Raw genomic sequence first — 16,248 nt, 5'->3', positions numbered from 1 at the left:
TCTATGGACATTTCTTTTTTTATGTGGGGGTTGTTGACATGTTTTAAACTCTTCCCTTTTCTTTCTCTTAAACTGTTGCCTCACACTTGGTGAGCACACTGTTGTCTAAAATATGATTGTTTGCTTTAGCAATAACATTTCCCTTCATTGGAATCGATGGCCTTACCCAACCCATGAAGAACACAGGAATGTCCACCTTCTTTTGGTCATTTAGTGTAGATGAGACTATTCTGTGTTTTTATGTCCTTATTTGATTGTTTTAGGTGGAGAAGATGACAATAAATAAATAAATGCTTCCAGTCAAAAGTAAATATTTGAAAGCTCTGATGTACTTAATGCAACACCGTGTCCCTGGTGTGAATGAATATTATATTTATTAATGAATGGATTTACTGTGTGTGAGTGAGAAAGAAAGAGTGAACAACTATTTAATTCAGCCTGCTTTGTTTTCACAGGGGGTTTGGAAAACAAGGATTCCAGTGCCAAGGTAAAAACAAATCTGACTCATTCAGATATTATCAGACCTCTGTCTGTCTGTCTGTCTGTCTGTCTGAGTGTCTGTGGTTGTTTCTTCTGTCCGTTGTCTTATGATGAGAAGCATGAGAAAACACTGAAGATAACATCACAAAATTCTGAACAAGCTGACCACCACGGTCTTTAGGGCTTATCCTGTACACTTAATGTGCCCAAATGTTCATAACCTTTATTTTCATGCGCCAACACTATTTCCATGCCGCTCTTGATTTGTTTGCTATTTTGCAAGCTTCACATTACTTGTCACCCACAGTCACTGTAGTGTTACTGTGGTCATAATGTGTACAAATCATGTGGCCTGAAGGGAATAAAAAAGGGTGTTTGCGCCTGGCATGAACATGCGTCTCCACATGTGCTCAAACGAACACTTGTGATGAGATCTCACCTCCCATCTCTGTATACAAATGACCACTATGTTGTTTACGCATAGAAATGCATTTAAATTAATGTGTAACATCTGCTGCACTTACAAGCACACATGAATGATTCAGAAGTCGGAATTTTGGAAGGTTCATTAAGTTTTCTTAACTCAACAACTCGTAAAATTGCCTAATTTTTCCATGGGTGACAAATAAGTAGACCATATGGACACATTTTACTGTATTTGTTAAATTTGACACATTCACACAAACAGTGCTGTGTGGTCATATGTGGCCCAGACCACCTCTGAATGTGGTCTGAGCGACTGGATCTCAGTGCATCTTGAGTGCATTCACACCTGTACTTATAGGTGTCCACTTGTGATTGGATCACTCAAGCAGCATGTTAGTGCCAGGTGTAAACAGCCTCATTGTTTGTCATTATTTTCAACTAAAGTGCTTGGTAGTATAGAAGTGGAAGGGTGATGTTTGGTGTTGTTTTTTTGTATCTTAATATTATGAGTTAATTTTTTTTTGTTTAGAAGACAACAAGCACTTGTTTTGACCTTGTTGGCTCCTGAATTAGATGTAGAATGCTGATTATTATAATGCTTATTTGAATTTGATGTGCTATTTAACTTCTTACTATCAGTTAAATAGCACATACTACAAGGAAAGCTTTTTCTTAGCAAGAACAGGCCTGATGATGGAAAACAGTTTGATAAAAGGACCAACAAAAGTGTGTTTGACATTAACCGTGTGAGCTGAAGACAAAAGAATGACAGATGAGACTGTTGTTAAGAAGGCTGGGAACTGAAAGTGAAAGAGAGGATTATAAGATGGAATAGAGAAGTCCACAACACATAAATATAGGATGAATATATCTATTTGGCCCCCAAATTCCACTGAATCACTGAATGTGGATTTCCTGTCAACCTGCCATCTTGAGCCTCAGCATGCATCAACTCAGAGAATCTCTCATCTAATGTGGAAACATTTGTGCTTGCCAAAGTCTGACTCTTGGCGGCGAGTGCCCAGGTAGCAGTGCAGATGAGGTTAAGCGGATGTTTCACTTGGATATAGTCTTTTATAAATGTGGTCTTTGGGGTTGACATTGCTGGGTGTCATTAGTTATTTTTTTTTTTTCCTCTGTGTAATCACAGAAACAAGTAAGTTTCAAGAGAGTCCTGAGCTCAAACGAGCATTCAGTAAAGCGACTCAGGAAATACACAATGAAATCAAACCATAAGAAAATACACATATATAAAACACTGCCATTTAAAAGTAGTTTACATGCACTCCCTGTCATTACCTTCTAGACATCCTGAATTGAGTGCTGCCACATGCTTTAATATTTGATCACAGGCATTTGTTGTTACATATTTACAGATGATTTCTGATGTGTTTTTTTCTGCGAGCTGTGAGAGAAGTAGTTATTATCAGATGATGGATATTGTTCGCGCCGTCTGACTGTGTGAAAAGTGTCAAATATGTCACTACAGTAAAATCTACACCCATTGGATGATTTGATTGGAATTGCTATCATTGGATTTCTTCACACTGAGTTATTCTGCAGAACAGGAGACGGCGTCCCTGTGCTGGAGACTTAAAGATAAACACTCCGCCATGCAATGCGTTTGATCTCAATGACTCAGAAGCTCTTCCCTTGAGAGTGCCAGAGAGAGTGAGACAGAGAAGTCTTCACCGATTCATTACTCATCATACCCATACATTTAGATGGTTAATTGCGTCTGGTGTGTCTGGAAAAAACGTTGTTCTGTTTCTGCGTGGAAATTCACCTTCCCCACTGGGCACGTGGCCGCCTGTGACCCAACACCCACTTGTCTATGTGCTCTCTTGTCACAAAGGTGAGATGCAATCAGCTCTCTTCTAGTTTTTGCTCCTGCTTGGGTGAAACCAGGCTCAGTAATGAGTCAGTCCAAGGTGTTGGGAGTGTTGACAGCATAACATGTTTTTGCATAACCTGGCATTATCGTCAGCATGTCCGCCAACCTCTTCCTCTGCTTTCACAGAAGGCTGTGGTTGTCATCCTGCCTCATTGTTACTGTCACAGCTTTTGATACAGGAAGATGATAAATTGAATGATTAGAAGGACAAAGAGAGGTCTTGCACACAAATCATGCTCTGGAGATTTTTTCTTTGTCCTCGTCAGACCAATCTTTCTTCTTCCAGCTTAAATCTATGCCTGGTTCTGTTAAATAAATAATGTGTGCCACGTCGAGATGAAGATGACTGGTTACATTGCAGCTATTCAGGGAGAGAAAGGTCCCCATTTTTTATTATCTGTTTATCACCATCAATTATTAAACTTAAGCTTCTTTAAAAGAAGGGTCGAGTCCTCCAGCAGAGACGGTGAGCCTCTCGGTGACCACTTGAAAACGCAAAGCACTTGGCCCTTGAAATGATAAAGTGGAGAGTGGCATTTCTGTAACAAGAGTGACATTTAATTTTCAGCCCTGCAAATGTCCCTTTACTAAGAATAGGGTCATAGGTATTACATCACCTGTGTAGTTTATAGTGTTGTGGGCCTGAAATTGTTAGGTGTAATCAGCCTTTTCTGAATAAAAATCATATGTCAGTGTGTAAACTCATGTAATACTTGCGGTTATTTCTGAGAACATTTTGGTATTTGATATATAAAAACACCCAAAGTACATACCAGTTTTATCAGCTGGGATGTCCAATTTTAAATTGTCATCATCAAACACGAACCAAACTTTTGATTGCTGATGAATCATTGAAGCTATTTTCAAAAAAGTAAAATGCCTAAATTTAAGCAGATTTAGCTTTTCAGATGTGAATAATAGCTGATATTCTTAGTTGTCCATAACAATGAATTGAGTATTTTTCTGTTTTGGACTGTGTGTTTTACATCTTTTATTAAGAGCATATAATGATATTGTGCGTTGCAGGGCTGCTAATCATACTGCGTGTTAAAGCTAAGGATATCGTGCTGATATACACACCAGCAGATGTGTGCATTGTCCATGGTGCAACAAAATAAAGTCAGCAGACAAACTGCTCTCAGCAGGACCCTTGTGATGAAATGTTAGACTAAAGTTGGAGGAGAGTTAATGTTGTGGAAACAAACAAGCCGGTTGGTAACCACCTCTCCAGATGATATCTGCATTGGGAACGATCTGTGTGTTGTCAACTGGCTACTTTTCCTGTGGAGTCCAATTTCAAGGCTTTGGCCTGCGGCCGTTGTGCAGCAGGGCGTCTCAGATCACCATTTAGTTGACATTGTAATACAGCCGGGCAGTTTGTACCCATGTCGCTCAGCAGATTCACAGTTCAGATCTTGTTAAGTGTACGGTGTGGGTTGAGGGTTTGGGTTTCTCATTTGGTTTTCATCTCCTGAAGCTCGGATTTACTAAGGGTAAAGATGGCAGTGTAATCCTGTTCTGTGGCCTCTTTCACATTAATACAGTGAGCCACAGTCTTCTGTTGCACCCCTGAGCAGCCTTCCTTAAGTGTGGGGGTTAAGGGCCTTCTTCAAGGGCACCTGTGTTGACGCTTATTAGAGGAGTGTTAGTGTAATAATCTTTTCTTGCCTCACATTTTTTCACTAGTCCTTGATTGCTGGCCCAGAGTGACTTTTCTAACAGGATGTAGATGGTGTCATGAGGCCACTGTGCCCTGTCAATCTACTATGAAATGTGAAAACGTTTCTAGAGCATACAGTCCCACAACATTGAATCTATTTCAGATTTTATTAATATCAAGCCTTTGAGTCCATCTAAGTCTGCTCACAAACTGATGTTTTTACTGGCTAAAATGCTGCTTTGTGCTGACTGTAATTTAAAAGCACATAGGGACATGCGATATTTCAACGAAGAGCGGGAATGTGATGTGAAAAGAGTACGAGATACAATAAAAGATGAAATCAATACCAGAAGGCTTCAAGAAATGTTGTTCTTCTTGTTATTCCAGGCACAAATATTCCAGTGCTGTACATAGTAGTGACTGTAGTCTCTGTTTCTGCTAACACAGATCGTTGTGTTGACACAGTCAATGGATTTGTGCTGGCTCAGTGGTTACTTTAGGAGGACCTTGGTGGATTGGACATTTATTGGCAGACTATAGACAACTACATTTCACCTATTTCCTGCCGTCCAGTGTTCTCTGATACACGAGGAGAAGCTAATGCGTTTTCTGCCTCCCAAGAGAGAAGACTACTTGATATCCATACATGTGAGGGCATGTGCAGATCAAGACCCCTGTTTTATAGCTAAGTTTTTATTTGTTGTGGTTGCGATTCTGTAATGAGAGTAAAAAAATAACAGCAGCTACAGAAACAAAGCCATGCTACAGCATGAGCCTAGCTGCATGCATAGTGTTAACTCTCACCAGTTCATCATACATAATCCAATCCGGCCTTTTTGTTTCTTTGGTGGGTAGTGGTCTTTTTGTCTGATGTGTTTCGACAAACTTTGACAGTGTCAGACAAAGAATAATGACTGTGTCTGAAAGTGTTTTCATTCGCCAGATCCCATTAATGAGCAGTGGCTTTGTTTACTTGTGTTGTTCGGTGTTTGGACAATACTCAAAATATCCTTGTGCACATCCGCCACAGTGTCATCTCAATATCGTCTCTGTTGACAGTCCATGGAAAGGTAAACTCAGGGCTTGTCCACGCTGGCTGGCATACACATTCTCCTCATACTCGCTGTTTTATCTCTCCATTTTCAGCCGGCTCAAGCAGCACATGCCTCCCAGCTGACGTTTTTTTTTCTGCTTCAGTTGCGCTCTACATCCTGAAGTTGCTTTAAAAGCCTGGTAATGACACTCAAGGTTGCGGTGGCAAGAAAGACAAGGCAGATTGTGAACACATAGTATTTGATCATAGGCCTGAATTCATTACATACTAGACAGTTCAAAGTGTTAGCCCGTAACCAAAAATGGTCCAATGCAGTCATGAAAATATAGACACGAAGCCCTAACCAGCAGCCAGAATCTGATGGCGGCACAGCATTTGAATTGTGGGGCAAATTTGTGCTTCAGACAGTATGAGAGATAGACTGAATCATGCTTTCATTTCTCCAGATGGTTACACAGCATATAATAAACTCCATCTTTTTATGAGAGACATGAAAGTTTATTACAATTTCAACCTCAGGTGGCTTGAAATAAACCGTGCTGATTTATGTCTCAGTGAGTTATGCTTTTACAGTGCAATTACTGGAAAGTAGCAGTATAATAGTGAAGTAGCTGTTTTCAGTTGTGCTTTCATTAGACAGCAAAATGTATTACTTTACACGTACACAGCATTATATAAATTTGCGGAATATTTTTTTCAGGATTAATTTCTTTAGTTTCTTCTGTCAAATGGAAGACGGTTAGATTCATTCAGGCAGGTAACAGCATTGAGCAGACAACTAAAAAGGATTTAAAATCTTCAGTGATGAAGCTTTGATCTACTGATCCAGCTGGATTGTTAACATTTTCATCAGTGCCCCTTCAGATTCTGGGCTGAAAAAGAATAGATTCTGCAGATTTTTATCTACATTTCTTGATGTTTGTTTATTTGTTAATTTATTATTCCGTACAAATGTGGGGATGTCAGGCAAACGTCAAACCAAAAGGGCAGAGCTGGGCATTGTTTTAAATTTTTGCCACAGTTTTAGCCATGAAAGCCTTCAATGTAATCTTCATTCCCATGTCAGATTGAAATGATGATGAGAAAAAGCATTTCATGACGCATGAAAGCCCTGCTGCCTGTGGTTCTGAGATTCTCATAAACCTCAGCCTCAGCTGGGGCTGTGAAACCTCAAAGCAACACTGTTACATCTGTTGCTTTATCTCTGCTTAGTGGCCGTGCTTTTTTTTGTACCCTCCTCTCTGGTCTGTCTAAAGTGGTGGCATACTGACAACAAAGAAACAGATTCACAGCTTTGATGCTAACAGCTGAGTTTCTCATTGTTTCACTTCTCAGCTCTCTCTTTTTACTTATTTGCTTGTTTCTCTGTTTGTTGTCTGTCATTTGCTGGACTCACAGACTGCCCTCTACAGTGCATTCAGCCCTTGGTGGCTACCTGTGGGGTAGTTTTTACACACATGCACGCCCACACACACACATACTTCCACATAGTTAACATTGCATGGCCTTGCTCTTAGGCTTAAGATGCTCCAAGCGCTTGGCCCTTATCACTATTTTGGCCCAGAGTTAGATGAACATCAAGATGTGTGTGCGTGTGTGTGTGCGCGTGTGTTTAAGAGACAGAGAGGAAGGGGGCAGAGTTCAACATATGATATATTTAGATTTGCTCCACGGTCCCCTGAAGAGACACAGCGCACAGAGTTGGTTCTGTTTATAATTTCAGGAGGACGCTTGCTCTGTCTTTAGATGGCTGCTCTGCGCTTACATAAGGGCTTTGTCACACATGCTAAGTTCTGCAGATGTTCACTGAGTTACTGACTTGACTAGGGATGTGTGTTCTATCCACGGGTATTGTAGACATTTAGGGTTAATGTTTAAATAATCTAAAAAATATTTAATTATTGCATGTGATTGGACACAGCAGTAAACAGAAGTCTACTAAGTAAAATAGAATTACTGCCTCGAGGTTATGCACCTCTGTAACGACTTCATCACATGGTGTAACAACAGTCACCTGAAGTCAATATTCTCCAAAGGTTGTGGTGGACCTCAAAGCTTCAAATATGCATGATGCTGCAATGAAACTACAAAATCTAAAATGTGGATGCTTCACACAGATCTTCAACCCGGCAGCAGAGAAGATCTATACAATCAGCACAGTTTCAATGTTATGATGTTATGATTTATGGTGTTGAATAATTGGCTAAAAACATTATGATGTCACAGTGAAGCCATTAAGACATTTGTGTGAAATGTTGCGATAAATAGAATATAAATTATTGAGTTATGGCTAAAAACTTATTTTATGAGATCACAGTGACCTTTGACCTTTGATCATAAATATTTAATCAGTTCCTGCTAGAGTCCAAGTGGGATGTTTGTGCTCTGTTTGAAGAAATTCCCTCAAGGTGTTCTTGAGATATTGTGCTTACAAGAATGGGATTGATGGACATAAGGATGGAGGGCCACAGTTGTGTCAGCACAGAGGTCTATAAAGAAATTCAGCCCGCAGAGTCACCTACTAAGATTTTATGTTTTGTTACACACCAATATCAACAAGCGGTATCATTGTACCAATACTTGTATGGTGTGTTTCCTTATTACAGTTGAATAAGTCTGTCATCCACATTGAGAAAGACTTGCAGAAACCCAGTAGATACTATGGTGTTCGCTGCTGTGGTTGACATCATAGATTATGATCAGGACTATGACCTGTACATTGCTCCCTGGTGACTGCCTGAAGAGGTGTGGCCCATTAGACAGAGACCATAACAAGTGCTGCTCCGGCAAATCCCCAGCTTTAAAACCTCTAAGTCCTAAAGCCTCCCAAGCAGTAAAGTGCCACCATGGACTCATGTTCACCAGTAGTTAAAACAACTTCTAGCTGTTGCCCTTTATTGCTTTCAGTCCACACTGCCATCTAATCCATAAGGACAAAGAACAGTCAACATCACTCTAAAACCAACATTGGACCAGAAGTCCCTAACTGGTAGTGATATTAATGCATGGTAGTTACAACAAACTTTGAGGTACTAACTGGAAACTCTCAAAAGTCTTAACCTTGTACTGCTCATTTTTGATTGGCTGGTCACCAGTTATTCAGTCTTCAAATAGACAGAGCAATAATCTGTTGGACAAACATGAGCAGCAGGCAGCAGCTTTAGCATATAACACATGTATTGAGAGAAGACAGTGAGCACAAGAAAAAATGAGTGATAGTCCATGGCAGTAGCCTAGCATTAAAAAGAAACAGGTGAATGGCAAATTGTAAACCAGCATGAGGTCTCTTATAGCCACCAGAGCAGCTTCAGGTTGCCTTGATTCTGCAAGTCTGTAGTACAGTGCCACTGGGATGTGACACCATTTTCCCCAAAATATAACAAAATCAAACTTTGTCTAAGACTAATCATGTACAACTTGTTTCAAGTTAGTTATGTTGAGTTCAAATTAAATACATTCCTTCAGTTTATTTGGTCTTTCTTTGGGTAGCACCTTCCCTATGGAAGGTGCTACCCAACAAGATGTAGTTATGCTGTATACTTTACAGAAATATAACTGAATGGATCATATCAGGAACAAAGCTGCTTGGTTCTGATCAAAGTAAACTGAATGGCCCGTTTGGATTTCCCTGAAACCTTTTTGTCTCTCTCTTCCTGTTTCTCACTAGTCAGTTCAGACCAGCTGCATTAAGATTAGACTAATCCATCATGACGGTCTGCATTATTTATCACCTGAACTACCACCATGCATTTGGGGGAAATGCCATGTTGTATTCAAAATGTGCCTCGTGGAGCTGCTAATGTGTTTGGCACGTATGAGGTGATGTTTGCACAAAAAAGACACTGCTGTTTGTCATATTTGTCAGCCTAGCGGGACTGTGTTGGAATATATAAATCCCAGTGCTTACATAATAAGTATTTGTCATAAATATTGCTTTTAGATTTATGTGGTGAAGCACTGATGTTCAGTCAAATATGTCAATATTTTAAATGGTGTTGTGATGTTTGTTGCTCCCTCACCACAGTTTTCTCTCTGTGGCTCTGAGTCAGTATTAGATTACCTTCTGGGCTTCCATGGAGACCTGGGTGACACGTTGATACAAATCTGCTTGTCTGTTGGCACAGGATGACCCCTCATGGTGGGAAATACGTCCTCTGACACCTGCATGTCATGAGATAATAGAGCCCTGTTCAGTTCCTGATTGCATGCTGCCATGATGTAGCCCAAATCTGTTTCACAGTTTGATAAGGGGATTTGTGTGCAGGAAAGGGACTGACTGAGCAGTCCCAGGTGGGATGACGTCCACGTTCCTGCTGTCATGCTGATGTCACATTGAATTTGAATGGTCAGATATTTCTGTCTCCGTCAGCTGGAAGACACAGCCACAGCAAGGCACCACAAGGATGTGTTTTGTTATCAAACTTAGTGTTTCTCAAAGTTTGATAACAAAACTTTGATTATTGAACGATTAGTCAATAATTAATAAGATACAATGTGCAACTGTAGTTGTACATCAGTTATGTAGTTATTAGTTAGTATTTGTCCACAAAACCTTTCACTGTTCACCATGTTTGTAGACATCATGTTCTTTGACAAGTCTGAGGTTTTCCTCACTGCAGCCTCTTGGAGGTAACATTGACATGATAGTTTGTTCAGTGGATGGTGTTCCACTTTCGACTTGCACAGCTGGCTTTTCAGGTGGTACAACACGGACATTGTACTGGAGCTGTGTTTTAAGATGGCTTTGCAATATTTACATTGAGTGTTGCCCGGGTTCTTACAGTGTGATTTTCCCACACTGGACTACATTTTGCCCATTGACTGCCCATTTCTTTCCTGAGGCAGTAGCTTTTTGGAATTGCACAGAGGAAATACATCCTTTTGTCGCGCACAAAACATGTTCATTTGAAGCAGCAATAAAATTTGTAAATCTTCAGAAAGCCGTATTTGCTTACTGCTTGCCGTTGTTAAACCAAAATAACAGCTGGTGTGTGCGCATACATTGATGTATTTGGAAGAAATCTGTATGGGCAGTTTACCCATGCAGCGTTGTATGTAGGAGAAGATTCTGCCAGCAGCTCTGTGTAGTGGTGTCTGCTCTGTGTTTGCTTGAGCTCCTGCAGGAGGAAGTGTTTGGCAGATGGGTCATAATGGACTTTGACTGACTGTGTGCAGATACTGCATGGAGAGCCAAAGTCTCAAAGCCTCAGCACAAAGTGATTCCCCTTGTTGCTCTGTCAAGAATGGTTATAGTTGATATTTATTATGGTGAGCTAGTTTTACAGGGCTTGAATACAAATGTGTCAGTACTGGCGTATTTATCATGGGAAATTATTTTCCGTCTTCTGTTTCTCCACACAGTAATATCTTTGGTAGTAGACAACCATAAAATACAAGACATTGTTTAATATCAGTAAGACTAGAATGTGTCCCAATACAGAATTGCCTTATTTCTTGACTGTTGACTATTTCACAAATGTGATAAGCAATCATATATGGAGGAATCCATCACAGAAGAGGCCAATATACTATTTTGTGTACAACATAATATATAACATAACACATAACATAACACAGCCACAAACTATATTACATTTCCAGTAAAATGTGTGACCTGCTTTTTCCTGACTGCAAAATCTTACTTTGATGCTGTTGCTCTTGCTTTCACCGCAGTATGTTGCTTTCTCTGCCTTCGCATATGGATGCATTCTTGTTGGTTTGTTTGGGTGTTGTTGAAAGGCTTTCTGGGAAGTGTAGGAACATAACTGAATTTGAAGGAGATGAGACATGCTGAGGACAAATGGAAACAACAGAATGGTAACTCACAACCACGAGTGGAACTGAATGAAGCCAGTGTCAGCACACATTGTCCCTTCAGTTACACAGACTCCTTTCAGAATGCACAGATTTGTGACAGTTATGTTAGTGTGACCTGTTAAAATAACCTCTGCAGAAGCCATAATGGTTTTTAAAATCATCCATTTAGATGATTAAAGCCACGTGTATGGTTTCAATGTTTAATCTACTTTCAGATGGTCGATGATAATGTTTTTAAGGGGCAGAATGCTATCATAGGTAGTTAATGGGAGCTTAATGGGAGCTTTTACTTGAATGAAACACTCATTCAGACCTTTTTTTTTTTTTTTTTTGAATGGAACCACCTGTTGTTCTGTCATTTGCTAGTAGGAAGTGTGCCTGTGTACTGGGATTAACTTTTAGGCTGGATGTGAGCAGCAGGGAACAATCCTTCCTTTCACTTCTGAATCGATGCTGTAACATTGACAAGCCTCAAATCCCACATCAGCCTGTACACAAAACAGGTCTCTTGGCTGGCTGTAGTGTCCCTAAGCTGTATTCTCTCTTTTGCCATTTAACACAGACCTCATGTTGCCCTCCCTTGTTAAATAAAACCCTCTGCTTTTGCATCCATCGCTGATGAGCTTCCCCAGAGGTTGACATGTCAAGACCAGGCAGTCTCAGGGTTTACTCATCGTTGTCGGTCTTTCGCATCATTGTGGATCTATAGCTGCAGCTAGGATAGAATTTACCTTTAATTAATGACATTCATGTCTTCAGCTTTTAAAAGGCAAGCTTGATGTAAAGACAAGAAATCAAAGCAGGGAAACAGACGCTTTCTTCTCCAGCCTCTCTCTCTGCAGTGTGATAGAGACGAGAGCTGCTTGTGATAGAGAAATTTGATCAGGGCAGATGGATTTTTTCACCCGCAACACAGTTTGGAAATCTATTGAAATGTTCCTGTGTTGAAGTTGCTTCAGTGAGCTGGTAAAATAACCAGTATAATCTAGTGTCTTGAAAACCATTTGCAGTAATGACTTAATGCAATTAATAGGGAAGAAGCAGAATAAATCAGTCAGTTGCAAGACAGATTTCTGGTACCAACTTGTTTTGACACATCCTGGGGGAATTTGTGGATGAGAAACCCGATGAGATGAAACTGTGAAATCAATGTTCTGTTGACCCATAAGTATCCTCCCATTTACACGAGTCATTTCTCTTGATTAAACAGGCTTTTATGTTTTCCTCCTGTAGATTAACCACCCCCCTCAACCCTATAATGGTATGTTATACTATGGTAAAAGTAGCAGACCACTGCCTTCAGTAGCACTGAAGTCACTCGTGGATTGCAGATCATTGAATAATCCTGATGGTGATAAGTTTCATTGGGCTTTATCGTCTCTGTCATGACCAGTAGTTACAGCCGCATCTCAGTCGCTAAGCTTGTGTGACCAAATGCTCAGTATGTTGTCCATTCTGCTGTATTAGTTTGCTCCAGTTTACACAAACAAATGCAGGGATGAAAAAAGACTTACTGACACATATGAACTCATGCACAAGACACACACACACACACACACACACACACACACACACACATATCTCGGTTTTAAAAGTGTCATTTAGGCCTGTATGTCAACATCTGCTCTCTGAAAAGTGGTTGGCAGGGGCCGTCAGATTAATCCATACAAGGAGCATATGGCCTAGTATGTTATTGTAATTGTGCTTCATCACTTTTTTATGGTTTCTACTTTATTTCTGATTTACGACATATTCCATGTTTCTCACTCATGTCTTCTTGTTTTCAGTTTATTGTGAGAGGATTTCACCCATATGGATCAATACATTATATTACATCTCAAGTACTAAGTATGTAGGAAATTGGAAAAAAAACACAAGGTTGATGATATGCAGGAGGACATCCTGAAAGAAAATTATGACTCAAGTTTGGAACTGAAGCCAAAACTTGACAGCCTGTTGAATGTACAGGAGAAACCAATATTATAGGACATTAATCCTGTAGCAAAGAAGCCAGGCCACCGAAAAAGCCGACAATCGACTTGAAAAACATGATGCGTGATGATGAATGCAGGATGAGCAACAAACTGAAGATATATGTACAGTTGCTTGTATAAAAGTTACAACTAGCTGGACTTGCAGTCTAATACAACTGTTCTGCATTAAATCATACCGCCATAAAGGTTTTAGTTGTTGCTGAAGCAGGTTACTGATTAAACTTTATGATGAGTCTATAGTTTGTGGTGCTCTGTCCATTGAGTTATATTAACAGTTAAAAAAGACAAACTGCATCTTCCAAAAGATCATACAGTTGAATCAGCACCTGTTTCAACAAGAAATGTACATTGTGATCTTCTTGAAAGGAGGTTTTATTGCAGCACTGTTGTATTAGCCTGCCTTAGCTTTGGTTATGTGTACCTTATACTGAAAACATTAATTAATCATTATCAGGATGAAATAACAGGGAGTATCATGCTCATTCAGTCATACTCGTGCCTTGGATACAATGACTTAAGCTGTAGTCCAGCCGACTGATAGCCTTCCCATCTGGACTTAAAAGGCACGAGACAATTAAAGTTTCACAGTCAACTCAGGAAAAGTTGCATTTGAGCCACACAACGATGGACAGACTTCCTATTAAATCTGTATTTTTAGGTTATAAAATAAATATTTGCCCGAAGAGGAGGGATCTGTTATTTGCCTTCTTTCTGTCTTTCTTTCTTTCTTGCTTGAGTTTGCTTGACCCACAGAAGTTGAGGCAGTTTGACAACAGACGTTCTCAGAATGACACTTTTTAACCTTAGAATAATCTAGACCACAGTTACCATTTATACTGGATTTTAATAAGTGGAATCACAGGGTGGACACAGGAAGTCATGGAAGAATGTGTAGCGTGAGCATGCTGACATATTCTGAAGATGTTAAGTGTATATACTGGAGCTTCGCTGCAGTATAAATAAAACCTAACAGCTGTTGTTGGTGTTTCTTGCAGTGTGTCAGTCATGTTGTGTTTTGGTGCTGATGCAGACCAGGTTACCTTGTTTTAGTATTTTGGTTCAAAGGACAGTGTGCTGCTGGATGGCAAGGATGGCAACTCTGTTTTCTCCTTTAGCTAATAGGCCTTTTATTTACAACTCGTAGACTGTCCCTGTCTGCATGTTTATCTCGCTGTCATTATAAACCGATCATGTTGTTACTCAGAGGTAACATGAGCGGGGAGATCATAACAGGACTCTTGCTAATGTTTCCGGTTCAATGAACAATTAAATTTCTCTGGCTCTCAACCCACGTCATTGTGGTTGTGATGTGTCCTTACAGGCATTTGTGATGTTGTAGCTGTGAACCGTTTCTGTATTCAAGACTCTGTACAGCAGATGGCATCTTCCTGTACCTTGCTTTTGTTGCATCACACCCAAACATTTGAAAAAACAAACAATGTGCCAGTGTAAAACGAAAGCCAAAAGCAACAGTTTTGTTCTTTCATTTAATTTTGTACCCATTTAAGACAACATGCAGCAAAGAGGCTAGTCATTAGCTTTAAGTGCTGCGTACATGGGAAATACGAAGTACAGCAATTGAAAGATGATATCGTATCTCAATCAGATGATAACTAATTGGAAATGCTTAAGATATGGTTACTTCTGGCTTCACAGTAATGGCGCATAGAGGCTGCAACTAACAATTATTTTATTGTCAGTTTATTTACCAATTAGGTTATCAATTAATTGCAGTTTCTCAGTCTCCAAAGTGCATTCAAATTGCTTCTTTTGTCCAACTAACAGTTCAACACCCAAAGTCTCTTCATTATCACAAATGATAAAGAAAAGCAGTAAAGCCTTACATTTAAGTTAGAGCTTGCAAATGTTTGACATTTTTGCTTTAAAAGTGACTAAAAAGTGCTCAGTTATCCAAATATTCGACTAATCGATTCACTGACTGAAAACTGTACCTAGTAGAGTATAATAGGCTATTAAATAAGCAGCTCATCAGTCATATTGAGTTCCTGAAGGCTGAAATCATGGAGAAATAATGTCCTCATAGTGTCCTTTCAAAACTGAAGCAAAAGCAGCTTTTGATGACCACTTGCTTATTTGACGTTAAGTGGAACATGAAGGACATGACATCAAATAATGAAATCCAAGTAGCTGTCTCCATTATGTCAGAATAAGTCCTGTGTAGTGTTTATGTCTTTAAATGTTATTTTCTAGTTACACATAGAGTCAGGTGAATACAACCTGGACAAGGTCATGTACAGTCAGCCAAATGTGCTGCCATTTTAGAAAGCCCTCACACAACTGTTAAATGAAAAAGTTTTCTGTCCCTGGATTTTAAATACACCACTGAAACTCACAGCTACTTTCCCTTCCTCTTGCTTGGGGTTTCAGCTCCCCTTCATTTCTCTGTCTGTGGTGATTTTTATTCTTTCTGAACAAGAAAAGGAGTTTGTGGGTGGTAAAAGGCCACAGCAGACATGGGAAAATATATTTTGTCAATGTACAAGTTTCACATCAACTTATCTGTAATTGAATTGATGGGAACAGATGGGCTGTGCATTAAAGAATTTTCTCCAATGCTGTTGACCCTAGCAAAATTCCGTAGTTTTCTGCAATGGAGGGATGAACTGTTTCCACCCTGACTAACCTGAATTCTCCTCTTGTAGACTATTACTGATGGAATAATGCACACTGATAAAAATCCAGCTTTTCTGAGAGACATGCATTCAACTTAATAAAAGGTGCACCTTCCAAAGGTACATGCCACTTTGGGTACAGATCAGAATGCTTTTAAAACTGAGAGGGTTTGGTTAATCCATGGGGAGGTGCAGCACCAAACATTACCAAGGATTAGAGAGGGATATTACTGTCTGAATGCATTAGAGGTGTATTAGATAGCTCCATGATGGAGAACAGACTAATGCAC

At 39.8% G+C, this 16,248-nt stretch overlaps 1 protein-coding gene across 1 annotated transcript in view; it reads left to right on the top strand.

The window, feature by feature from the left end:
* prkcaa (protein kinase C, alpha, a) overlaps positions 1–16,248 on the top strand; it is a 133,467-nt gene that overhangs the window by 1,940 nt on the left and 115,279 nt on the right. Inside the window, exon 2 of the mRNA XM_046409037.1 lies at positions 456–487. Coding sequence (XP_046264993.1) covers positions 456–487 — 32 coding nt within the window. The remainder of the gene's footprint in view (positions 1–455; positions 488–16,248) is intronic.

The sequence above is a fragment of the Scatophagus argus genome, chromosome 2, assembly GCF_020382885.2.
Source record: "Scatophagus argus isolate fScaArg1 chromosome 2, fScaArg1.pri, whole genome shotgun sequence".
In the NCBI taxonomy this organism is placed as follows: Eukaryota; Metazoa; Chordata; class Actinopteri; family Scatophagidae; genus Scatophagus; species Scatophagus argus.
This window is presented reverse-complemented; position numbering and strand designations above follow the sequence as displayed.